At 48.6% G+C, this 27,643-nt stretch overlaps 1 protein-coding gene across 4 annotated transcripts in view; it reads right to left on the minus strand.

Annotated features, from left to right (window-relative positions):
* The window catches only part of SNAP47 (synaptosome associated protein 47), a 94,030-nt gene that overhangs the window by 55,017 nt on the left and 11,370 nt on the right, over positions 1-27,643 (minus strand). For 3 of the 4 annotated variants that reach the window (XM_079772070.1, XM_079772069.1, XM_079772072.1), the window contains exon 2: positions 18,648-19,193. In XM_079772070.1, the coding sequence (XP_079628196.1) occupies positions 18,648-19,147 (500 nt within the window). In that variant the 5' untranslated portion in view covers positions 19,148-19,193. The remainder of the gene's footprint in view (positions 1-18,647; positions 19,194-27,643) is intronic. The other variant, XM_079772071.1, reaches the window with a different exon arrangement.

The following is a 27,643-nucleotide window of genomic DNA, read 5'->3' on the forward strand; positions in this document are numbered from 1 at the left end:
TGCCAAATGAAGGCAACATGTTGTGCCAGAAAGCACTGAGCCTATCTATAAAGACTTCAGCAAGGAATCCCCTTATATGAGTGACACAAAGCCATCTACTACTGTGATTGATGGATGGTTACACATATGCAGGAATAGGTTTGGACTGAAAATATAAGTTAGTGTAAATGCTGCACCTGCCAATGAAGAAGCTACTGCCATAGCTCCAGAAGAGTTGAAGAAAATGATTAAGGAAGGAGAAAGGATACCACCCAAAGCAAGGCTTCAAATGCAATGAAAACGGGCTCTTCTGGAAGAAGATGCTCAATCGAACCTACATTTATAAAAGTGTAAAGGGAGAGGGCGAGCTGCAGTGGTCTTTGGCTCCTGCCCTCAAACAGGAAGATCTGGGCTCTGGAGTTAGGGATTATGAAATCATACACCATGCTCGTCCTACAGACATGCCTGCAGAACACACCTAGTTTTGAAACACCTGCAAGAAAGGGCACAATACTTTTCTATTAATGAAGCAGATGCTTCGTCCTACTCTGAGAACCAACACAATGTCTTTACTCCCAGTGGTGGTGTTTCTGACTGCTGTGCTGCTTCCACCGTTACCTTCAGAAGGAAAGGATCCAGCCTTTACTGCTTTGATAACCACTCAAACACAAGTCCAAAAAGGTACTGTAAATACACACAATGAACTAAGAAAATCAGTCTCTCTACTTGTCAGCAACATGCTAAAGATGGAATGGAGCAGAAAAGCAAAAAGCCAATGCCCTTAAGGGGGCAAACAAGTGCACTTTAGAACACAGTAATGCAGAGGACCAGAAAACCAGTACAAAATGTGGTGAGAATTTCTGTCAAGTGGCCCTACAACAAAGAATAAAGCTTAATACTGCTGACTAACCATAGCTCTAAAAATAAGAATGTACTACCCCTATTAAAATACCAACAGCATACTTCACAGATCTAGAACAAATACTCCAAAAATTTATATGGAATCAAAAAATACCTCAAATAGCTACAGCAATCTTGAGAAAGAAAAACAAAGTTGGAGGAATCAGAATACCAGATTTCAAGTTATATTACAAAGCCACCATAATCAAAACAGCCTGGTTCTGGCACAAGAACAGGCATATAGATCAATGGAACAGAACAGAGACCCTAGAAATCAACCCAAGTCATTACGCTCAATTACTATTTGACAAAGGAGGCAAGAGCATACAATGGAGTCAAGATAGTCTCTTCAATAATGGTGTTGGGAAAATTGGTCAGGTACATGCAAAAAAATGAAACTTGACCACCAAATTACACCATACACAAGAATAAACTAAAAACAGATAAAAGAGTTAAATGCAAGTTGTGAAACCATAAAAATCCTAGATGAAACAACAGACAGCAAAATCTCAAACATCTCTCATAGCAATATGTTTATGGACACATCTCCTACCTAGGGCAAAGGAAACTAAGGAGAAAATAAACAAATGGGACTACATCAAAATAAAAAGCTTCTGCACAGCAAAAGAAACCATCAACAAAACAACAAGAAAGACCACTGCACGGAGAACATATTTGCCAATGTCATATCCGATAAGGGCCAAATCTCCAAAATTTATAGTGAACTCATACATCTTAGCAAAAGGAAGATAAACAATCCAATCAAACAATAGGCAAAGGACTTAAATAGACACCTTTCAAAAGTGGACATACGAAAGGCCAAGAGACATACAAAAACATGCTCAAAGTCACTAATCATCCGAGAGATGCAAATCAAAACAACAATGAGGTACCATCTCACACCTGTCAGAATGGCTATCATCAAAAAATCAACAAACGACAAGTGCTGGCAAGGATGTGGAGAAAAAGGAACCCTCATGCACTGCTGGTGGGAATGCAAACTGGTGCAGCCACTGTGGAAAACAGTATGGAGTTTCCTAAATAAATTAAAAATGAAGCTCCCATTTGATCCAGTAATCCCACTTCTAGGAATATATCCCAAGAAATCAGAAATACGAATCAGAAAGGACATATGCACCCCAATGTTCATAGCAGCACAATTTACAATAGCTAAGATTTGTAAACAGCCTAAGTGCCCATCAGCAGATGAGTGGATTAGAAAACTGTGGTACATCTACACAATGGAATACTACACTGCTGTAAAAAAAGAAGGAATTCTTATCATTTGCAGCAGCATGGATGGAACTGGAGAGCATTATGCTAAGTGAAATAAGCCCGTCAGAGAAAGATAAATATCAGTCATTTGTGGAATATAATGAACAACATAAAATGATGAACAAAAATAGATCCAGAGACAGAGAAGCATCAAACAAACCATCAAACTTCAGAGGGAAGGCAGGGAAGGGTGAGGGGAGGTGGATAAGAGATCAACAAAAGAACTTGTATGCATGCTTACGGACACAGACACTAGGGGGGTGAGGGCAAGTGCTGGGGGGTGGGGCGTGGCCGGGGAGAGGTCAATGGGGGGAAAAGGAGACATGTAATACTATATGTAATACTTTAAACAATAACACATTTAAAAAAAAAAAAAAGCAGTGGTACATTTATACCTTGGAATACTATGCAGCAGTAAAAAAAGAAGAATCTTACTCTTTGAGACAACATGGAGGGACCTGGAGAGTATCATGCTAAGTGAAATAAGTCAGTCAAAGAAAGACAATTATCACACGATCTCACTCATATGTGGAATCTAAGTAACAATATAAACTGATGAATGGAGTGAATCCAGAGACACGGAAGCATGGAACAGTGTGTGGAATCTCAGAGGGAAGGTGGGGGAGGGTGGGGGAGTGGGAGTTAATCATTAATCAACCAAAGACCTTATGTGCATATATGCATAACCCATAGAAACAGACAATAGGGTGGTGAAGGCAGACTTTAGTTGACATTAAAGATCTATACTGGCACCAGCAAGAACACTGCCTGCACATCCACAGCTCCCTCCCCCTGATTTCTGTTTTGCTTTTCCTCTCCTTCCTGATCAAAAACCCTGCCCGCACTAAGATGTTAACTTAGTTTTACAGGACAGGAGTCCACCATCTTCTCAGGTCACAGGCACTTAAACTACTTTTTTCCCCACCAACACCTGTCTCACAAGCTTGGCTTTTGTTGTAGCAGACAGCTGAATATGCATTCAGTTTCAACCCTACTACCTGGTCAAATGCAATTCAAAATCGGTAGGATGACAGCCACGATTTTGTCTATTGTGTAGGACCAAATAGTTCAAGTACAGTTGTACGTTATACCCAAGTTATTCGCTACTCATCTTACCATACTGGATAAGGAACTGCCTATTGTCCCAATCAAGACAGTCTAAAATACTATGTTTGTCAATATTGTCCTGTTGATAATGTTATTAGAACGAATACCTCTTACAAACAAGAAACATCTTGTGCCAACTGCCCTGGTAACTGTGACAATTAACTATGCGCTAATAGTTGCCAGTATGAAGATCTCCTTAATAACTGTGATTCCTTAAAGACAACAGCTGGCTGTAAACAGGAATTGCCCAAGGGAAAGTGCAAGGCCACTCGCCAAAATTTACTGAAATGCTCAAGGTTCACTGCACAAGACTAAGTTCACTGCTAAGTGGTAAGGGATGCACCACTTAGCTGACACACCGCAGAGGAGAAATTGCAGTCTAGTTACAAATTTGGTTCCAAACAGTTTTTCTCTTGAATCTTTGCAGAAATCTATCTCATACATCAATTTACAAAAGCAGCATAGTCTATGATGACAACTTTGGATTTTATAAATTTGGTACTTTAATAAACTGAATCAAGTTAAGGATTTTTAAAATTGTATAACCTTAAGACTTAGATCACTAGAAGTTTGAATTAAAATGAGGAATTACACTGCCCAGGCGTTTTGCTTAGTGGTTAGAAAGTTGGCCCGTGGACCCACAGGTTGTGGGGTTTGATTCCTGGTCAAGGGCACCTACCTTGGTTAGGTTCAGTCCTGCCCCTGGTTGAGGCGCATTCAAAAGGCAACCAATCAATGTGTCTCTCTCACATCAATGTTTCTCTCTCTCTCTCTCTCTCTCTCTCTCTCTCTCTCTCTCCTCCCTCCCTTTCACTCTCTCTCTCTAAAATCAATGAAAAAAATAGCCTTTGGCGAGAATTAAAACAAACAAACAACAAATTGCGTTCTCTGAAACAAAATGCAAAAACCAACTAACATCACTGACATTCCCACTACATTATTTTTTACATGTATAAAGAATGAATTCAAAGATCACCATCTACTTTTTCTTATGGCCTCCTCTTTTAAAAAGTAATCAACTCTTAGAATAAATAATTTATCTAAGCAACCACATAGATCTGATTCTTGTGCTTTATTTTATAGTATTTACTAGAGGCCCGATGCACGAAATTCATGCAAGGGGCTCGGCCCTCGCAGCCCCGGCTGCCTCGCAGCCCCACCCCTCGCCCACTGGTCATTCTGGAAAGTTGTTCAGGAAGGTCATTCTGACATCTGGTCTAATTAGCATATTAGCTCTTTATTATATAGGATAATTAACTCCAGCTGTACTCAGCCCAGATAATAATTATTCAGAACAAAATTCTAAAATATTTGCCTATAAAATTAAATTTTAAACTTTAACCAAAAAGAGGAAAAAAGTAGAATGGAGGCACCAGCATAAGAAGCATGTTGAGAGCCATCTTATTTATGGAACAGTTCCATCAATGCATCACCAGAGCACAGTACAATATGAGATTTTGAGAAAGAGATCACATTCACATAAGTTTTATGACAGCATATCATTACAATTATTATTGTTAATATCTTATGGTACCTAATTTATAAACTCAACATTATCATAGGTACGTACACATAGTGGTTTCAGGTATCCACTGGGGGTCTTAAAACATAGCCCCCACAGATAGGGGGCAACTACTGTATTGTTAAAATATCCAAACTACCTAAAACAATCTATAGATTCAAAACAATCCTTATCAAAATGCCAATGGCATATTTCAGTAATAGAACAAACAATCCTAAAATTTGTATGGAACTACAAAAGACTCCAAATAGTCAAAACAATCTAGAGAAAGAACAAAGATGGAGGTATCACACTTCTGGAGTTCAAGCCACATTATAAAGCTATAGTATTTAAAACAGAATGGTACTGGCATGAAAACAGGAACATAGATCAATGGAACAGAATAGAGAGCTCAGAAATAAACCCACACAATTAATTTATGACAAAAAAAGCTAGAACGCACAATGGAGAAAGGAGAGTCACTTCAATAAATGGAACTAGGAAAACTGGACAAATACATGCAAAAAAAAAAAAAAAAAAAACCAGAAAGGAAGAAACTTTCTTATACCATACACAAAAATCAAGTCAAAATGGATTAAAGACCTGAATATAAAACCTGAAACCATAAAATTCCTAGAAAAAAACATAGTAGGTAAGCTCCCAGACATTGGTCTTGGCAATTATTTTTTTAAGATGACAACAAAAGCAAAAATAAGTGGAATTACATCAAGCTAAAAGGCTTGTGCACAGCAACAAAAACCACCAACAAAATATAAAGGCAATCTACAGAATAGGAAAAAATATTTGAAAATCATTCATGTATTTGATAAGGAGTTAATACCCAAAGTATATAAACAACTCAGTAGAAAAAAAAATCCAATTAAAATATGCGAACAGTATTTGAATAGATATTTTTTCAAAGGAGATATACATACAGATGGCCGATAGATACATGAAAAGGCATTCAACATCACTAATCATCAGGAAAATGCAAATCAAAACTGCAATGAGATATTACCTGACACCTATTAGAGTGGCTAATATCAGAAAGACAAGAAATAACAAGCAATGGCAAGGATGTGGAGAAAAAAGAATCCCTATGCACTGTTGGTGGGAATGTAAATTGGTGCAGCCACATGGAAAACAGTATAGCAGTCCCTCAAAAAATTAAAAATAGAACTATTATATAATCCAGCAATTCCACTTTGGGATATGTATTTGAAGAAAACAAAATAACTATCCCAAAAAGATATCTGCACCCCAATGTTCATGACAGCATTATTTACAATAGCCAAGACACAGAAACAACCTAAGTGTTGATTGAGAGAAGAATGGATAAAGAAAATTTGATATGTAAATATACAGATATTATTTAGCCATAAAAAAGAGGGAAATACTGCCATTTGTGATAACATGGATGGACTTTAGAGCATTACTCTAAGTGAAATAAGTTATGTGAAATCTGAAAAATCTTAGCCAAACTTTTGAAAACCAAAAAAAAAGAGAGAACATTTTGAAAACAGCAACAGAAAAATGATTTATCATGAATAAGAGAACCATAATAATATTATGATGACCTCTATCAGAAACAATGGAGACCAGAAGTTACTGGGATGATATATGCAAAGTTCAGAAAGAAATAAAACTATCAGTGGAGAATTCCATATCCAGCAAAACTATCCTTAAAAAAAAACAAAAAAACACAAAGCAAAATAAAGACATTTCCAAACAAATACTGAAGGATTCACTGGTCGCAGGCCTGCCTCCCACAAAAAACAACAACAAAACAAAACAAAAATGAAAACGAAAACCTAAAGAAAGTTCTTGGGCTGAAATGAAATGACACCCCCAGAAGAAAACTCAAATACCTACAAAGAAACAAAGAACACTGGTAAAGGGAATCATGTAGGTATTAGATAATATAAATGTTCTTGTTTACTTTTCCTGATTCAAAAGACAACTGCATAAAATACTGCTTTTAAAATTATACCGGAGGATTAGTAACATATAAAATACCATATACCTCCTTGGGAGGAGGCTGCATGGAGCAGCAGTGGCTAGGTACCCAGCCTCACCACCACCCAGACTAGCCGCAGCCTAGGCCTGAACTCACAGGCACCCCACCACAGACCCTATCCGCACCCCAAGGACACAACCCAGACCCCAGGTGCCCACAGCAGACACTGCCTGGACCGTGCACCTAAGTAAGTGAACACCAGCAGGACACTGTGTGCCTTCAGCTGACATCTGTGGGACCTCGCGCTACCGCCACAAGGAACAGCTGCTGCCACCACAGCCACTCCCTGGGCACAGCTCCACCTAGGAGAGCCGTCATCTTAAAGGGTTTACAAGGTCCTCCTGGGGAGGAGGCTCTGGGGAACAGCAGTGGCTAGGCACCAAGCCTCGCAACCACCTGGACTCACCACAGCCTAAGATCAAACCCATGTGCACCCCGCCCCAGGCCCCATGCACCCACAGAGGTCACAACCCAGTCCCCATGCACCTACAATAGACACCTGCAGAACCTCTGCACCTCTGGCACATACCCAGCCTGAACCTGTGTGCCTGATGGGAACACAGCCTGACCTCTATGGCACCACTGTGCAACCACTGTGCAACCACTGACCCGGCAGGACTCTCGCCCCTGCCATGTACTCACCCACTGCCACTGCTACTGTGCTGCCACCACCACCCTTGAGCCCAGCTGCTCAGCTCCACCGACCGGGCTCTGGGGCAGGAAATGCTGAAGGCTAGGAGGTGGGTGTAACCTCCCCAGACCTGGACCTATTAGAACTTAGGACCTGAGGAGACTGAAGAGGCTGCAGATCTGTAGGTGAGAGGGGAGTGCTGGGACTGAGAGGAGGCCCGAGGGCACTGGCTGTGGAGACTGCGGAGCGGGTGCAGCAGTGGAAGCCTGGGGCTAAAGTACCTGGATAGAGTAGTGCTGGCACCCCACCATAGTGCACCCTGGGAAACTCCTCCTGACCAGTGGGAAGGGCCATACAGTGGAGCTCAGGGCCAACCTACACTAGAGGGGTCTGAAGGACACACCCAACATTGAATCTGGCTCTATTTCTTGGAGGAGCATGTGCTAGTGAGCAGAAAGGGGGCTGGACAGTAGGTCCAGGAAGGAGATCAGCCCTGCCCACCTAGAACACAGTGGAGGTTCCCTCTTTCCCTCTGGCAAAACAGCTGCTTCTGACGTGACCTGCAGTGACCTGAGGCAAGAGGCAACAGACTGGGGCAGGAAATCTGTGCCCCTGCAGGTGATAGAGAGGAGGTGCCAGCAAACCAGGCAGAGCTGAGGTATTAGAAGAAGGGCTTGCCCCACCTTCCTATAAGCTACTGGCACCACCCAGAACACGAGTCTGATCAAACCATCCCGGCCAAGACCAGAATACCCCAACAGAGCCCAGCACTGTCAGGGAAGGGAGTACAGCTCAGAACAGGGACAATCAAAGCGTGAGACTTGAGGCAGACCCAGCCTCTGGGCTAAGGAGTCCCCACCTGCTCGACCACCAGGGGCTTCAACCTCTAGGACCTCAATCAGGTTGCCCAGAGCCAGAAAGGGACAGTGACTCACATTGACCTGCATGAGAAAAGCTCCCAGGAAGCCCAGGATACAAACACCAAGGGACCAGACCAAACAACATCAGAGAAAAATCCAGCGAGCTCCACAAATAGTAGACCCAAAGGATTTTCAGTGTGTGAATGTGTGTGTTTTTATTTGTGTGTGTGTGTGTGTGTATTTTTGTTTTTGTTGTTTGCTTAATCCTTTTTTCTTCTATTTTCCTTGCATATCTCTCTTTCATTTGATTCTATTCTACTTTTGTATATTCTCATTGTTATTATTTTCTTATTTTACTTTGTTTTTCTTATTTTTTTTCCATTTTACTCTTCCTATCTACACTGAGTAGCCAGATTATTATGATCTCTGAATGCATAATAATCTGGCCACTCAGTATATACATATTAGAGGCCCGGTGCATGAATTCGTGAATAGGTGGGGTCCGGCCAGCCTGGCCTTAGGGAGGGGACATGGGCGGTTGGCCGGCCTGCCTGCTGGTCGAACTCCTGGTCAAGGGGACAATTTTCATATTAGCCTTTTATTATACAGGATATATACTGAGTGGCCAGATTATCATGTGTTCAGAGATCATAATAATCTGGCCACTCAGTGTATATCTTAATATGTCCATTATTACTATATTTTAAATTCATTATTATTTCATTTATTTTGTTTCCTTTTCTTTTTTCTCCCTATACTAGTTCTTTAGCTTCTTCTTTGCTTCCATATAGCCATTTCTCCCCCCATCCCCCCACTCCTCCTTCTCCTTTCTCTCTTTTTCTTTTTATCCCCTCAAAGTCTTGGGTCACATATTTGATGGACATTAAAGGAGAAACTGACAGCAATACTGTCATAGTAGGGGACTTTAACACCCCACTGACATCACTGAATAGATCTTCCAGAAAAAAATAACAAGGAAACAGAAGCCTTAAATGACACACTAGATCAGAGGAATCTAACAGATATTTACAGAACATTTCACCACAAAGCAACAGAATATACACTTTTGTCAAGTGCACATGGAACAATCTCAAAGCTAGACCACATGTTAGGGCACAAACAAATCTATATAAATTCAAAAAGACTGACATAATACCAAGCATCTTCTCAGATCACAATGACATGAAGTTAGAAATCAATTATCATAAAAAAAAAAAACTAAAAACACTCAAATACATGGAGGTTAAAGAGCATGTCATTAAGCAATGAATGGGTTACCAATAGTATCAAGAAAGAAATTAAAAACTTTCTGGAAAAAATGAAAATGAACACACAACCACAAAAAACCTATGGGACACAGCAAAAGCAGTCCTGAGAGAGAAGTTCATAGCACTACAGGCCTACCTCAAGAAACAAAGTACTAATGAACTATCTAAACCTACAACTAAATGAATTAGAAAGAGAACAGCCAGAAAAGCCCAGAGTAAGTAGAAGGAAGGAAATAATAAAGAACAGAGCAGAAATAAATAACATAAAGACTAAAAAAACAATGAAACCAAGAGCTGGTCTTTGAAAAGATAAACAATGTTGATAAACTTCTAACCAGACTCATCAAAAAACAAAGAGAGAGGACCCAATTAAAATCAGAAATGAAAGAGGCAATATAACAAGGGACACAACAGAAGTACAAAGGATTATAAGCAAATACTATCAACAGAAATATGCCTACAAGCTGGACAATGTCGATGAAATGCACAAATTCCTAGAAACATATAATTTTCCAAAATTCAATCAGGAAGAATCAGAAAACATGAGTAGGCCAATAACAACTGATGAAATTGAAGCAGTAATTTAAAAACTTTAAGCAAATAAAAGCCCTGGTCCAGATGGCTTCACAGGGGAGTTTTACCAAACATTCAAAGAAGAACTAACACCTATCCTCCCCAAAACATTCCAAAAAATCCAAGAGGAAGGAACACTTCCAAGCTCTTTTTATGAGGCCAGCATGATCCTAATTCCAAAACCAGATAAAGACACTACAAAGAAAGAATTACAGGCCAATATCCCTGATGAACATAGATGCTAAAATCCTCAACAAAGTATTAGCAAATCATATCCAGCAATATATTAAAAAGATCATGCACCATGACCAAATGGGATTTATTCCAGGGATGCAAGGCTGGTACAATATTCCAAATCAATAAACGTGATTGATCACATAAACAAACTGAAAGACAAAAATCACAAGATCATATCAATACATGCAGAAAAAGCATTTGATAAAACCCAGCACCCTTTTTTAACAAAAACTCTCAGTAAGTGGGAATAGAGGTATCATACCTCAACCTAATAAAGTTCATATATGACACACCTACAGCCAACATAATACTCAATGGCAAAAACTAAGTGTTTCCCTTAAGAACAGGAATCAAGACAGGGATGTCTGCTTTCACCACTCTTATTCAACATAGTACTGGAAGACCTAGCCACAGCAATCAGACAAGAAAAAGAGACAAAAGGCATCCAAATTGTAAAGGAGAAAGTAAAACTGTCATTATTCACAGATGGAATGATATTGTACCTAGAAAACTCTAAAGACTCCACCAGGATGTTACTAGATTTAATACATGAATTTGGCAAGATAGCAGGATATAAAATTAATATTCAGAAATCAATGGCATTTTTATACAGCAATAATGAACTCTCAGAAGGAGAAACTAAAAAAGCAATCCCATTTACCATTGCAACCAAAAGATACCTAGGAATAAACTTAGCCAAGGAGGTAAAAGACCTGTACATGGAAAACTATGACATTGAAAAAAGAAATACAGGAAAATACAAACAAACAGAAATGTATACCATGTTCATGGATTGGAAGAATTAATATAATTAAAATGTCTATACTACACAAAGCAATCTATAGATTCAACGCCATCCCTATTAAAATACCAACGACATACTTCACAGAACTAGAATACTCCAAAAATTTATATAGAACCATAAAAGACCCCAAATAGCTACAGCAATCTTGAGAAAGAAGAAGTTGGAGGGATCACAATACCAGATATCAAACTATACTACAAAGCCATTATAACCAAAACAGCCTGGTACTGGTACAAAAACAGGCTTATAGACCAATGAATCAGAACAGAGACCCGAGAAATTGACCCACACCATTACGGTCAATTAATATTTGACAAAGGAGGCAAGAACATACAATGGAGTCAAGACAGACTCTTCAATAAATGGTGTTGGGAAATCTAGACAAACACATGCAAAAAGATGAAACTAGACCACCAACTTACACCCTACATGAATAAACTCAAGATGGATAAAAGACTTAACAGTAAGGCATGAAACCATAAAAATCTTAGAGAACACGAGCAGTAAAATCTCAAACATCTCACGTAGCAATATGTTTCCGGATATATCTCTTAGGGCAAAGGAAACTAAGGAGAAAAATAAACAAATGGGACTGCATCAAAATAAAAAGTGTGTGCACAGCAAAAGAAACCACTATCAAAATGACAAGGGAACCTACTGTACGGGAGAACATATTTGCCAGTGATGCATCCAATTAGGGGTTATAAGGAACTCATATAATTTAACAAAAGGAAGACAAACAATCCAATTAAAAAATGGGCAGTCGACCTGAATAGAGATTTCTCCAAAGAAGACATACAAATGGCCAAGAGACACATGAAAAAATGCTAAAAGTCACTAATTATCAGAGAAATGCAAATTAAAACCACAATGAGATATCACCTCACACATGTCAGAATGACTATCATAAAAAAATCAACAAACAAATGCTGGTGAGGATGTGGAGAAAAGGGAACACTAGTTCACTGCTGGTAGGAATGCAGACTGGTGCAGCCACTATGGAGAACAGTATAGAGTTTCCTCAATAAATTGTAAATGGAACTTCCCTTTGAGACAGCAATCCCACTTCTGGGAATATATCCTAAAAATCCCAAAACACCAATGCACCCCTATATTCATAGCAACGTTATTTACAACAGCTAAGATTTGGAAACAGCCCAAGTGCCCATCAGTAGATGAATGGATAAAAAAAGCTGTGGAACATTTACACAATGCAATGCTATGCAACTGTAAAAAAGAGGGATCTCTTACCCTTTGGAACAGCATGGATAGACCTGGAAAATATTATGCTAAGTGAAATAAGCCAATCTGAGAAAGACAAATATAACATGATCTCACTTATTTATGGAATCTAATGAGCAGAATGAATTGACCAACAAAATACGACCCAAAGCAGGGAGGCATGGGACAGATGTGGGATTCGGGGGATGAGAAGAGATAAACCAAAGAACTTATATACTTACTAGAGGCCCGGTGCACAAATTTGTGCAGGGGTGGGGTCCGTCGGCCTGGCCAGCGATTGGGGCCATCTTGCCCAGTCCCGATCGGAGCCGGCCGGCCGGGGGGAGAGAGGGACTGTGGGAGGTTGGCTGACCGTGGGAGGTAGGCTGTGGGAGTACACTGACCACCTGGCCAGCCGGGGGGAGGAACCACAGGAGGTTGGCCGAACAAGGGAGGTTGACAGTAGGAATGCACTAACCACCAGGGGGCAGCTCCTGCGTTGAATGTCTTCCCCCTGGTGGTCAGTGCACATCATAGCTACTGGCTGGTCATCCGGTCGTAATGGTCACTTAGGCTTTTATATATATAGACTAAAAGCCTGGTGCATGAAATTTGTGCACGGGGAGGGGGTGTTCCCTCAGCCTGGACGGTGCCCTCTTGCAGTCCAGGACCCCCCAGGGATCAGGCCTAAGCTGGCACTCATACATCCCTCTTGCAGTCTGGGGCTCCTGCAGTCCAGGACCCCTCCCTTCTTACCACCCACCTGCCGTGGAGGCGGGAGAGGCTCACGCCACCTCCGCCATACTCCGCCGCACTTGCCAGCCGTGAGCCCGGCTTCTGGCTGGGGGGTGGGGGGGGGAGGAGAGTGCCGCTCAACCAGAAGCCAGGCTCACTGCTCCTTAGTGCTGGCCCGCCCCCTGCCCACTGGTGTGGGGGGTGACCTGGGGCCAGCCTGGCTGGGGGAGAGGCCATGGGAAGTTGAGGCGCTGTGGCCACACCCTGTCCCATCTATGCGGAGGCTCTGGGACTGTGCCGCCCCGTCCCCCCGCCACCTCTGTGGAAGGCATGGTGCCAGGACCGGGCTTGCACCGTGGCCTCTCCAGCCACCTCTGCAGAAGGGGCAGTGCCAGGATGGGCAGAGGTGCAGGCCCGGTCCTGGTGCTGCCTCTCCTGCTGCCTCTACAAAAGGGGTGACGCAGGGACCGGGCCGCACCATGGCCTCTCCCGTGGTCTCTGTGGAAGGGGGGGTGCCAGGACCGCCATGGCTGGCCTGGCGGCGCAGGCTCACTGGCCCTGCCCCCGCCCACTGGTCATTCCGCAAGGTCGCCTGGAAGGACGTGCAGAAGGTCATTCGGCTGTCCTAATTAGCATATTACACTTTTATTATTATAGACAGGCATAGAATGGACACAGGCAATTGGGTAGTGAAGACATGGGTGGTTGGTAGGGGCTGGGAGCATTAGGGTAAAGGGGGAAAAAAGAGGAGATATCTGCAATACTAACAACAATAAAAAATGAAATAAAAATAGAGAAAGAAAAACTAAATCCAAGGTTCGACTGCCTGTCGCCATAAAATCCAAACTTGTGAGGCAGGTACCAGTGAAAAGAGAGGTTTATTAAAGTGCTGGTCACCTGAGAAGATGGGGGACTCTTGTACCAAAGCCCATCTTAGTATCTCAGTGCAGGCAAGGTTTTTATAAAGGCACAGAGCACTCACTACAGCAGCAGGCATGGGAACCCTATGTCTTCTGCTAAGCCTCACTTTACAGAGGTGCAATGTCTCAAACAGTGCTATTCTTCACTGAACAGGTTATTATATAACTAGTGGCCCGGTGCACGAAATTCATGCACATTAAAAGGGGATTAATTAGAGGAAATATTTTAATATTGCTATTTGCCCTTTCTCTATAATAGAAGTGTCAGAGATGAAAGAAGACTAGTAAAATGTATATGAAAATCTTTCTCCTATCAAGAGTCTGGGGCGCACCGTGGGACCCAGATTCAAGTCCCTGCCCACCTGCGGCACCTCAAAATTGCTTGAGACCCATACCGAGCTGGCCCCACCCCCATTGGGCGAGATCCAGACCCGGCCAGCCCCACCCCCATCAAGCCTCGCCGGGCGGGGGACGCAGCCTCAGGTCCCCCGTCAAGCCCCGACGGGTGGGGGCACAGCCTCAGGTCCCCTGGTCTGGCGCTGGGTTGGGGGGCACAGTCCCAGGTCCCCCACCATACCCTCAGGTCCCCTGACCCAGTGCCGAGGTGGGCGGAGTGGCCTGAGGTCCTCCGTCAAGCCCCGCCAGGCGGGGGGTGCGGCCTGAGGTCCACCAGCCCGGACCGGGGTGGGGTGCGTGCCTTGAGGTCCCCCATCAAGCCCTGCCGGGTGGAGGGCGCAGCCTCAAGTCCCCCGGTCCGGCGCCAGGAGGGGGGCCCAACCTCAGGTCCCCCATCAAGCCCCACCTGGTATGGGGCTCAACCTCAGGTACCCTGTCAAGCCCTGCTGGGAGGAGAACAGAGCCTCAGATCCCCCGGCCCGGCGCTAGGCGGGGAGCACAGCCTCAGGTCCCCAGCGCCGGGGTGGGGGTCATGGCCTGAGGTCCCCTGTCAAGCCCCACCAGGCAGGGGGCGCAGGTTCAGGTCATCTGATCCAGCCCAGCGCCATGCAGCCTCAGGTCCCTGCTGATTGCTCCTTAAGGCTCATTATGGGAACTCGGCCTCCACTGTGGGCGCAGCCATCTTGTGTTATGGAAACCTCACATCCGCTGTGGGCACCGCCATCTTTGTGATGGTGTGATGGTCAATTTACATATTCCCTCTTTATTAGATAGGATACTGGAGGCCTGGTGCATGGATTCGTGCACTGGTGGGGTCCCTTAGCCTGGCCTATGCCCTCTCAAAATCTGGGACCCCTCGGGGGATGTAGTAGTGCCGGAAGCAGCAGGTGGCTGGGGAGGAGCCCAAGCCAGGCCTGGGCACCTGCCGCCACCGCTGTTCAGTAGCGTTGCCACGGAGGCAGGAGAGGCTCACGCCGCCACAGCGCTTGCCAGCTGTCATCTGGCACCCAATGGTCAGCTGAGTGGCACTACTGCTGTGGGAACACACTGACCACCAGGGGGCAGCTCGCATCATAGCGACTGATCGACTGGTTGTTTGGTCATTCGGTCGCTTAGGTTTATATATATACTAGAGGCCCGGTGCACGAAATTCGTGCATGGAGGGGGGTTGTCCCTCAGCCCAGCCTGTACCCTCTCCAATATGGGACCCCTCAAGGGATGTCCGATGGCCCTCTCACAATCCAGGACTGCTGGCTCCCAACTGCTTGCCTGCCTGCCTTCCTGACTGCCCCTAACCGCTTCTGCCTGCCAGCCTGATCACCCCTAACCACTCTGCTGCCAGCCTGTTTGCCCCAACTTCCCTCCTCTGCCGGCCTGGTCACCCCTAACTGCCCTCTCCTGCAGGGCTGATCACCTCCAACTGCCCTCCCTTGCAGGCCTGGTCCTTCTCAACTGCCCTCCCTTGCAGGCTGGGTGCCTCCCAACTGCCCTCTCCTGCTGGCCATCTTGTGGTGGCCATCTTGTGTCCACATGGGGGCAGGATCTTTGACCACATGGGGGCAGCTATATTGTGTGTTGCAGTGATGATCAATCTGTATATTACTCTTTTATTAGATAGGATAGAGGCCTGGTACAGGGGTGGGGGCCAGCTGGTTTGCCCTGAAGGGTGTCCCGAATCAGGTGGGGGTTCCCTTGGGGCGTGGGGCGGCCTGAGCGAGGGGCCTGTGGTGGTTTGCAGGCCAGCCACGCCCCCTGGCAACCCAAGAAGAGGCCCTGGTATCTGGAATTTATTTTCCTTCTACAATTGAAACTTTGTAGCCTGGAGCAGAGCCAAGCCTGGGGCTCCAGCAGCCATTTCTGTTGGGGTTATAACTGAAACTTTGTTGCCTTAAGCGGGTGGGCCCGGCCAGGGTGTGCGGAAAGCTTTGCTTCCCCTGTTGCCGGTGGCAACCCTGGCCTGCTCTCTCAAGCTCCATTCTGCCGCCATTTGTTCGAATTTGTTTACCTTCTATAATTGAAACTTTGTAGCTTGAGTGGAGGCTTAGGCCTGCAACAGCTATGGAAAGCTTGGCTTCCTCTGTTACCTAGGAAACCTTGCTCTCTGTGGCTGTAGCCATCTTGGTTTGGGTTAATTTGCATGCTTGCTCTGATTGGGTGGTGGGCGTGGCTTGTGGGCGTGGCTTGTGGGTGTGTCTGAGGTATGGTCAATTTGCATATTTGTCTATTATTAGGTAGGATATATGTGGTCGCTTAGGTATACACACACACACACACACACACACACACACAGAGTGGCCAGATTATTATGATCTCTGAACGCATAATTATCTGGCCACTCAGTGTATATTCTATATAACAAAAGGCTAATATTCAAATTGTCCCCTCAACCAGGAGTTCGACCAGCAGGCAGGCCGGCCAACCGCCCATGTTCCCTCCCCTTGGCCAGGCTGGCCGGACCCCACCCATGCACAAATTCATGCACCGGGCCTCTAATATATATATATATATATATATATATATATATATATATATATATATACACACACACACACACTGAGTGGACAGATTATTATGCATTCAGAGATCATAATAATCTGGCCACTCAGTATACATATATTAGAAGCCTGGTGCAAGGGTGGGGTACCTTGGGGTGGTCTGCGGAGATTGGGCCCCAACTCGTACCCCCAGCCTCGCAGCCACACCTGGCACCCTGCCTTGGCCTAGCACTGCCCCATCACCTGCTGCACCATCCCGCCTGTGGGATGATTGGTTGGGGCCGGGCCCCGCACCCAGTTCCCTCAGAGCCTGGGAGCTGGTGGCGGCCCCGCTCCCACCACTGCCACTGGTCACCATCTGTGGGATGATGGGCAGGGTGATTGGGCCCCCGCTCGCACCCGCCTTGGCCTGGCACCGCCCACTCACCTGCTCCACCATCCCCCCGCGGTCCCGCTTTCATTGGGGCCCATCGGGGCTGGCAGCACCTCCACTGCCTCCCGCTGTCAGCGCCGTGTCACCGACACCCACCATGTTCCACACCGCCCCCTGGTAGTCAGCACTTTTCATAGCGAACAGTCGAACTCCCGGTCTCCTGGTCGAACTCCCAGTCAAACAACCACCCGAGGGTCCAATTTGCACATTAGGCTTTTATTATATAGGATAATCCTATATAATAAAAGCCTAATATGCAAATCGACCAAACGGCAGAACAACCACCAGGGGGCAGACACTCAACACAGGAGCTGCCCCCAGCCCGCAGACCCCAGGGCAGCCAAGGCTGGTGCTAGCGGAGGCCCTAGATCGCCCCTCCAGGCACCCCACAGATCGGCCCTGATCGCCGGCCAGGCCTAGGGACCCTACGTGTGCACAAATTTCGTGCACCGGTCCTCTAGTAATAATATAATAATGTAAAAATATTATTTTTTAAATGTCACATTACTAAGTCATGAGTTTATTATTTTACTCTTTAAACAATAATATTTTTAATTTTTTAGTTTTAAAAAACATGGTTAATAGAACATAACCCACAGAAATAAAAGCTCTTTGGGGCCTCAATTTTTAAGAGAGTAGAAGGGCCCAAGACCCAAGTTTTGAGCGTTGCTGGTCCAGCAGCTCAGGTGGTAACTTCTGGAGCCAAAATGCTTGTTAAAAGCTGGCTGCTCCACAGCTATATAAAAAAATAAGCTACTAAAAAACTAAACTATATTAACAAACTTAGTGTGTGTAATCTCAAACAAATTCTTTGGCCTCTCAGACTCAGTTTCCCTCTCTTCTTGGCTTATCTGGTGATTGAATAAGGTATCCTCATTAAATACTTACAATAAATCTGGCAACAGTTCTTTTACTGTCTGTATGCCCAGAGCATCCAGCCCAGCATAACTGTCCACAGCAGGAATAACCCATGTTTTCTGAATGTGTATTAACCCTACCAGACCGCTGTACCGATTTTTCGGTAATTTCCAAATCTGCCGCTATACCGCTGTACCTAATTTTTGGTACTTTGCCTAGTACCTATTTTCTACAATGTCTCCAAGTTCCATCTTATTCTAACCACTTGTTTGCATGTAACTAACATTTTTCTGTATCATGTTTATTTTTTCTCTTTAATGCTCTGGAGCCCAGGTATAGGGGACAGTTAGGTTCAGGGCCTCAGGTCTGGTAGGTTTAAATATGGGATATGAAAGACACCAAAAGAGCAGCTTAAGGCTGCAGTACTTTTCTCTACCTGTCAGCCACATCCAGGTCAGACTCCATATTGTCCAGGCTGCTCGTTATGCTGTCCAGCTGCTCACCCTGGTAGTGTAGGACTCTGGCTGCATCTTCTAGACGCTTCTGGGAACAGGCCATCAGACCAGTCAGCTCCTTCCCCTTGGTCATGCTGGAGGATGACGCCTCCACAGCAGCTCCTGGCTGAGACAGTAGCAACTCTCTCCAGAAGTGTTCGATGATATGGAAAACAACATTCCGACTAGGCTGCAAGGAACTGAACCAGTGCTTGACATGGTCCTTTTCCAGGATGGTGATAGAACTGAAGATAAAATGAGAAGCTTCTTTCTTGATCTCAATTATATCAGCAAGAGGAAAGCTGACAAGAAAGTCTCCAGTTTTATCAGTCAGAAATTTTAGTGAGAGTGAAGTTAACCAAAGTTTTCCAGGAACCCATCGCTTCTCAAGTTCCAAATAATAGGAGCATGGCCAGGTGTGGACACAGAGGTCTCTGCTCATCTGGTTCCTGGGTCAGTCTCCACAAAGGCCAAGACCACTCTCTGCTCTAAAGGAAAAGGGACAAATTAGTGGGTATGTCAGGCTAAAATGTGTCATCACACTTGACCTAGAGACACTAGGACATCAACGGTAAGGGAATGGTTTGGATTCAGAACAAACCTAAGCCACCAGCACATAACAGGGTCCTTGCCTAGCAAGAGCTCTCACCCCACATGTGATAGGCAAGACGAAGTCTTTGTCCTACTTAGCAGAGAGGACATGGCCACGTCTCAAACTTGTGTTCTTCCTAAAGCCCCAGGGTCCCTGAGCTCTATGCCCACCAGAGCACCCCCCACTCAGACCAGAGTCCAGAGCTGATGTAACTGAAGGAAGAAAACTGCTGGAAACCACTATGCCAAGAGGTGTGATAACCTCTATCACTACACATTCTTTACAAGTTTCTAAGCTAATGAAGAGTCTCCATTTGAAATTTTTATAAACTCAATTTCACAGAGAAAATATTAAACTGATCAGAACAGATACTACACTTTATCTTAGCCAAAAAGCCAAAAAGTGATCACAGAGAAAATAATCTGACAAACTTTTCCACTCTTATAACCCCAAATAGTTTTTATAGAGTTCCATACAATCATGGAGTGATATGTGTATACTTATAGTTTTACTAGAGGCCCGGTGCACGAAATTCGTGCACAGGTGTGGTCCCTAGGCATGGCCAGCAATAGAAGCACGAGTATCTGGCATGGAAGGACAGGTCCCAGCTGACCTCTGGGCCCTGGGCAGCACCTGGGCCCCCGGGTCCCACGTACTCCCCTCTGCCTGAGTCATCAGGACCCCCGCCAACACTGCTGGTCATCTGCGGGGCAATGAGGCCCTGCTTGCACCCGCCTTGGCCTGGCGCCACCCGCTCACCTGCTCCACCATCCCGCCACAGTCCCGCTCTCGTCGGGGCCCATTGGGGCCGACAGTGCCTCCACTGCCACCCGCGGCCAGTGCCGCGTCGCCAACACCCGCCATGTTTCACACCACTCCCTGTTGGTCAGCGCACGTCATAGGGAGTGGTCGAACTCCTGGTCAAGGGGGCAATTTGCATATTAAGCTTTTATTATCTATATAATAAAGAGGTAATATGCAAATTGACCATCACTCCAACACACAAGATGACCACCCCCATTTGGACACAAGATTGCCGCCACAAGATGGCCGGCAGGGAAGGACAGTTGTGGGCAATCAGGCCAGCAGGGGAGGGCAGTTGGGAGGGACCAGGCCTGAAAGGGAGGGCAGTTGGAGGCAATCAGGCCTGCAGGGGGGTGGCAGTTAGGGGCAACCAAGCCTACAGGGGAGGGCAGTTGGGGGCGACAAGGCCAGCAGGGGAGGACAGTTAGGGGCAACCAGGCCTACAGGGGAGGGCAGTTGGGGGTGACCGGGCTGGCAGGGGAATGGTTATGGGGTGATCAGGCTGGCAGGCAGAAGCGGTTAGGGGCAATCAGGCAGACAGGCAGGCAAGCGGTTGGGAGCCAGCAGTCCTGGATTGTGAGAGGGATGTCGCAGATTGGAGAGGGTGCAGGCTGGGCTAAGGGACACACACACCCCCGTGCACGAATTTCGTGCCCCGGGCCTCTAGTATAGGATAGTTTTATCCATAACTAGAGGCCCAGTGCATGATTTAATCATGCACCTGGTGCACCAGCGGGCTGTCCGCCGGTGCCCCAGGCCTTCCGAAAGCCTCCGGCGCTGCGGAGGCTTTCGAAAGGCCTTGCGCCGGAGCAGACAGGCGGCCAGGTCCCCCGCTTTGGCCTTTGATCGCGGGGGACCTGTCCGGCTGGCTGTCCGCCGGCGCCCCAGGCCTTCCGAAAGCCTCCGGCGCTGCGGAGGCTTTCGAAAGGCCTTGCGCCGGAGCAGACAGGCGGCCAGGTCCCCCGCTTTGGCCTTTGATCGCGGGGGACCTGTCCGGCTGGCTGTCCGCCGGCGCCCCAGGCCTTCCGAAAGCCTCCGGCGCTGCGGAGGCTTTCGAAAGGCCTTGCGCCGGAGCAGACAGGCGGCCAGGTCCCCCGCTTTGGCCTTTGATCGCGGGGGACCTGTCCGGCTGGCTGTCCGCCGGCGCCCCAGGCCTTCCGAAAGCCTCCGGCGCTGCGGAGGCTTTCGAAAGGCCTTGCGCCGGAGCAGACAGGCGGCCAGGTCCCCCGCTTTGGCCTTTGATCGCGGGGGACCTGTCCGGCTGGCTGTCCGCCGGCGCCCCAGGCCTTCCGAAAGCCTCCGGCGCTGCGGAGGCTTTCGAAAGGCCTTGCGCCGGAGCAGACAGGCGGCCAGGTCCCCCGCTTTGGCCTTTGATCGCGGGGGACCTGTCCGGCTGGCTGTCCGCCGGCGCCCCAGGCCTTCCGAAAGCCTCCGGCGCTGCGGAGGCTTTCGAAAGGCCTTGCGCCGGAGCAGACAGGCGGCCAGGTCCCCCGCTTTGGCCTTTGATCGCGGGGGACCTGTCCGGCTGGCTGTCCGCCGGCGCCCCAGGCCTTCCGAAAGCCTCCGGCGCTGCGGAGGCTTTCGAAAGGCCTTGCGCCGGAGCAGACAGGCGGCCAGGTCCCCCGCTTTGGCCTTTGATCGCGGGGGACCTGTCCGGCTGGCTGTCCGCCGGCGCCCCAGGCCTTCCGAAAGCCTCCGGCGCTGCGGAGGCTTTCGAAAGGCCTTGCGCCGGAGCAGACAGGCGGCCAGGTCCCCCGCTTTGGCCTTTGATCGCGGGGGACCTGTCCGGCTGGCTGTCCGCCGGCGCCCCAGGCCTTCCGAAAGCCTCCGGCGCTGCGGAGGCTTTCGAAAGGCCTTGCGCCGGAGCAGACAGGCGGCCAGGTCCCCCGCTTTGGCCTTTGATCGCGGGGGACCTGTCCGGCTGGCTGTCCGCCGGCGCCCCAGGCCTTCCGAAAGCCTCCGGCGCTGCGGAGGCTTTCGAAAGGCCTTGCGCCGGAGCAGACAGGCGGCCAGGTCCCCCGCTTTGGCCTTTGATCGCGGGGGACCTGTCCGGCTGGCTGTCCGCCGGCGCCCCAGGCCTTCCGAAAGCCTCCGGCGCTGCGGAGGCTTTCGAAAGGCCTTGCGCCGGAGCAGACAGGCGGCCAGGTCCCCCGCTTTGGCCTTTGATCGCGGGGGACCTGTCCGGCTGGCTGTCCGCCGGCGCCCCAGGCCTTCCGAAAGCCTCCGGCGCTGCGGAGGCTTTCGAAAGGCCTTGCGCCGGAGCAGACAGGCGGCCAGGTCCCCCGCTTTGGCCTTTGATCGCGGGGGACCTGTCCGGCTGGCTGTCCGCCGGCGCCCCAGGCCTTCCGAAAGCCTCCGGCGCTGCGGAGGCTTTCGAAAGGCCTTGCGCCGGAGCAGACAGGCGGCCAGGTCCCCCGCTTTGGCCTTTGATCGCGGGGGACCTGTCCGGCTGGCTGTCCGCCGGCGCCCCAGGCCTTCCGAAAGCCTCCGGCGCTGCGGAGGCTTTCGAAAGGCCTTGCGCCGGAGCAGACAGGCGGCCAGGTCCCCCGCTTTGGCCTTTGATCGCGGGGGACCTGTCCGGCTGGCTGTCCGCCGGCGCCCCAGGCCTTCCGAAAGCCTCCGGCGCTGCGGAGGCTTTCGAAAGGCCTTGCGCCGGAGCAGACAGGCGGCCAGGTCCCCCGCTTTGGCCTTTGATCGCGGGGGACCTGTCCGGCTGGCTGTCCGCCGGCGCCCCAGGCCTTCCGAAAGCCTCCGGCGCTGCGGAGGCTTTCGAAAGGCCTTGCGCCGGAGCAGACAGGCGGCCAGGTCCCCCGCTTTGGCCTTTGATCGCGGGGGACCTGTCCGGCTGGCTGTCCGCCGGCGCCCCAGGCCTTCCGAAAGCCTCCGGCGCTGCGGAGGCTTTCGAAAGGCCTTGCGCCGGAGCAGACAGGCGGCCAGGTCCCCCGCTTTGGCCTTTGATCGCGGGGGACCTGTCCGGCTGGCTGTCCGCCGGCGCCCCAGGCCTTCCGAAAGCCTCCGGCGCTGCGGAGGCTTTCGAAAGGCCTTGCGCCGGAGCAGACAGGCGGCCAGGTCCCCCGCTTTGGCCTTTGATCGCGGGGGACCTGTCCGGCTGGCTGTCCGCCGGCGCCCCAGGCCTTCCGAAAGCCTCCGGCGCTGCGGAGGCTTTCGAAAGGCCTTGCGCCGGAGCAGACAGGCGGCCAGGTCCCCCGCTTTGGCCTTTGATCGCGGGGGACCTGTCCGGCTGGCTGTCCGCCGGCGCCCCAGGCCTTCCGAAAGCCTCCGGCGCTGCGGAGGCTTTCGAAAGGCCTTGCGCCGGAGCAGACAGGCGGCCAGGTCCCCCGCTTTGGCCTTTGATCGCGGGGGACCTGTCCGGCTGGCTGTCCGCCGGCGCCCCAGGCCTTCCGAAAGCCTCCGGCGCTGCGGAGGCTTTCGAAAGGCCTTGCGCCGGAGCAGACAGGCGGCCAGGTCCCCCGCTTTGGCCTTTGATCGCGGGGGACCTGTCCGGCTGGCTGTCCGCCGGCGCCCCAGGCCTTCCGAAAGCCTCCGGCGCTGCGGAGGCTTTCGAAAGGCCTTGCGCCGGAGCAGACAGGCGGCCAGGTCCCCCGCTTTGGCCTTTGATCGCGGGGGACCTGTCCGGCTGGCTGTCCGCCGGCGCCCCAGGCCTTCCGAAAGCCTCCGGCGCTGCGGAGGCTTTCGAAAGGCCTTGCGCCGGAGCAGACAGGCGGCCAGGTCCCCCGCTTTGGCCTTTGATCGCGGGGGACCTGTCCGGCTGGCTGTCCGCCGGCGCCCCAGGCCTTCCGAAAGCCTCCGGCGCTGCGGAGGCTTTCGAAAGGCCTTGCGCCGGAGCAGACAGGCGGCCAGGTCCCCCGCTTTGGCCTTTGATCGCGGGGGACCTGTCCGGCTGGCTGTCCGCCGGCGCCCCAGGCCTTCCGAAAGCCTCCGGCGCTGCGGAGGCTTTCGAAAGGCCTTGCGCCGGAGCAGACAGGCGGCCAGGTCCCCCGCTTTGGCCTTTGATCGCGGGGGACCTGTCCGGCTGGCTGTCCGCCGGCGCCCCAGGCCTTCCGAAAGCCTCCGGCGCTGCGGAGGCTTTCGAAAGGCCTTGCGCCGGAGCAGACAGGCGGCCAGGTCCCCCGCTTTGGCCTTTGATCGCGGGGGACCTGTCCGGCTGGCTGTCCGCCGGCGCCCCAGGCCTTCCGAAAGCCTCCGGCGCTGCGGAGGCTTTCGAAAGGCCTTGCGCCGGAGCAGACAGGCGGCCAGGTCCCCCGCTTTGGCCTTTGATCGCGGGGGACCTGTCCGGCTGGCTGTCCGCCGGCGCCCCAGGCCTTCCGAAAGCCTCCGGCAGCCATGTTACAAACGCTGAGCTCGCGGCGCCAGAGGCGCCGCGAGCTCAGCTTCCTTCTGGCCCAATCAGCTACCCCGGCCACCCTGAGTCCCGCCCCCTGCACCTCCTGCTGGCCCAATCGTGGGCGTAGCGGAGTGATGGTAATTTACATATTACCATTTTATTATGTAGGATTAGCAGTTATCAATGCAGTTTGAAAAGTCATGACGGATTTGAAACAACCCTTATAGAGCATTTAGCCTAACCCTGTGATACAGATGAAGAATACAAGGCCATGAAAGAATGAGGACCCTGTACAACAAGCATGTTAAAATTGCGGCCTAGAGGCCACATGCAATCCAAAACGAATATTTTTGCAGCCCAGCCAATATAACGGTATGTAAGAAATGTTTTAATAAAAAATTTCATAAGTTAATTTTTATAATATCCTGTTATACATAATTAATAACCAACTACAACATTCACTAATGACTGATTACTATAATCATGTTGCATTCATTTCCCTTACATGCCTGTGCACCATTTCTCTCCACTAATACTAGCAGTGAATATTTTAGCATCCCATTGCCATGTCATTAGTATTGGACTGACTTGTTTGGTGTGTGCAACAGGAAATATTTCACTTGCAGAGAACAAGAAAAATAGGTTTATTTGTGTTACATTTATTAATTTGTGCAGTTATTCAGTGTCTGGTAAGTTAATGTTCAAGAAAAAATACTAATTTTTATTAATACGTTCTATTATTTTATGTTAACAATTACTCATTTATTTCAGCCCTTTGTATTCAGCATGTCTCTATTGAAATAAACCTATGTTTCTATGAAAATTGAAGCTTTTTTTTGTGGCCCACATAAACTTAAACCTTGTTTATTTGGCCCATGTTAGCCTTTGAGTTTGACATGCTTGCTGTACAAGGTCAAACCACAAGGACATGACATTGACATGGCTAGAGCTAAGCCTTCTAAGGCTCTTCCAAGTACAGGTCCACCTGCAATACTGCACATCTTCCACTTCTCTCTGTCTCTCACATACACACTCTTCAATGATAATACAATTTCACTTATAAAAATGAGAACAAATCACTAATATTATCTCTTAAAATGCTAACAAGTGTGGGCTTCCTCAGTCTGGCTAGAGGCCAAAGGGATTCTCTGCATCTGGTCAACAAGTTTTAGCCACCACACCACACTGGGCTGCAAGGACAAGAGAAATGGCACTGACATAGTCCCAGGCTCCTGGAGCTTAGAACCCAGTGGAAATCTATGGATTTCCTCACTGAGCTACATTCTAAAGACCCAGACTCTTCAGTGTAATTGTACAGACACCACATCAGGCAACACAAGGCCTGACAACAAAAAAGGTAGAACCTACACCTAAAGAACTTGTGTGGAATTGATTCCTAATTATAAAGAAACAGTAATTTGAGAAAGGCAACGTATCATCAAATACAAAGGCAGTTAACACAAATGAAACCCCAAAGTTCATAGGGCTGCAGACATGATCAGAACTATAGCAACAGTCTAATAGGCCTCCTGCCTTTGGCATTTGCCACCCCAAAGCATCCTGCACTGCCACCGCAATCTCTCTAGAGTGGGAGAGCCTAATCCACCCAGCCCTTACCTCTCCCTGCCCCCACCCCTCATAAGGCTGTGTAGACCTGGCACACTCACTACACCTGTATGAGGCAGAATGACCACTTATTTGACTGTAAGCTCTCAGAGGACAGGTATTTTGTTCATTTGTGACTAAATGAATGGAATAGAAACTCATGGTTTATACTGTTTGTCCAGTGAGGACCCTCAGCCTGGCTGAGATCAATGTTGCAGGCTGGCTTCATCCTGCTGTTTAGAGCCCTACTGATGGCAGCCTTGATACTGTTATACAAACTGCACAGATCTGGTCCCAGTCAAATTAACCAGAGTGGCTGGTGGAGTGAAATGGGAATACTCTCAAGGCCAAGATGATACAGAAACAAGAGGTGGACATTATTGAGAGGCAATCTCCATGGTATTTCTCCACATCTGGTATCAGGGTCTATCCCAGACTATCTTTCTCATGGTGTCTCCCTTCTGGTTGATCTGGCTAACAGGATACTGTCTTCTTGGAGACAAGGGTTAGGAAGGTTTGTTAGCAGCCCCCTTACAAATTTAGAAGGTTCCTTGCTGTGACACAAACCCACACTGTGTGCAGCACGTACTGAAGCCCGGAAAACCTGGGGCACAGGGAAACAGATGCACATAAAGCCTACTGTACCATGCATAACAGGCCCTTTCTCTCTGACCAGAGTCCCTATTTGCTGACACATCTAGAAAAACTGTGGCAGGGTCACTGCTAGCCTGCCAGTCTCTCATCCTTCATAGTTACTGACAGTGATGTACACCAAAAAAGATCATTCTACTCAGGGTATGGGTTCTTCACACCAGAATTCTATATAATAAAAGCCTAATATGCTAAATGTCCAGTTGACCAGTAGGCCATTCAACCAATCAAAGCACAATATGCTAATGATATGCTTAGGCCACTCAACGGCTCGCTATGATGTGCACTGACCACTAGCAGACAGACGCTCCGACCGGTAGGTTAGCTTGCTGCTGGGGTCCAGCCGATCAGACGTGCCAGACACACCCTAGAGCCCTTCCGCGGTCCCTCCCTGGCTGGCCAACCTCCCACATCTCTCCCTGGCCCTGATTGTGCACCGGAGAGGTCCCTTGGCCTGGCCTGTGCCCTCTCGCAATCTGGGACCCCTCGGGGGATGTCGGAGAGCTGGTTTTGGCCTGATCCTGCAGGCCAGGCTGAGGGACCCCACTGGTGCACGAATTCATGCACTGGGCCTCTAGTCTCAAATTAAACTAAATATTTAGGAAGCAAACTCCAGAAACCCACTCAATTCATAACACCTTAGGATATTTCTATTGGACTTAAAGGAATACTAAAGCTTTCCCAAAATTTTGATTCACTTTAAAAATAAGCATATTGATGGCCGGCATAGCTCAGTGATTGCGCGTCAACCTATAAACCAGGAGGTCACAGTTCGATTCCTGATCAGGGCCTGGGTTGCAGGCTCAATTCCCAGTGTGGGTCTTTTAAGAGGCAGCCAACTGATGATTCTCTCTCAGTATTGATGTTTTTATCTCTGTCTCCTTCTCTCTTCCTCTCTGAAATAAAAATAAAAAATAAAATAAATAAATAAAGCATATGAA

The sequence above is a fragment of the Cnephaeus nilssonii genome (assembly GCF_951640355.1).
Source record: "Cnephaeus nilssonii genome assembly, chromosome: 5".
In the NCBI taxonomy this organism is placed as follows: Eukaryota; Metazoa; Chordata; class Mammalia; order Chiroptera; family Vespertilionidae; genus Cnephaeus; species Cnephaeus nilssonii.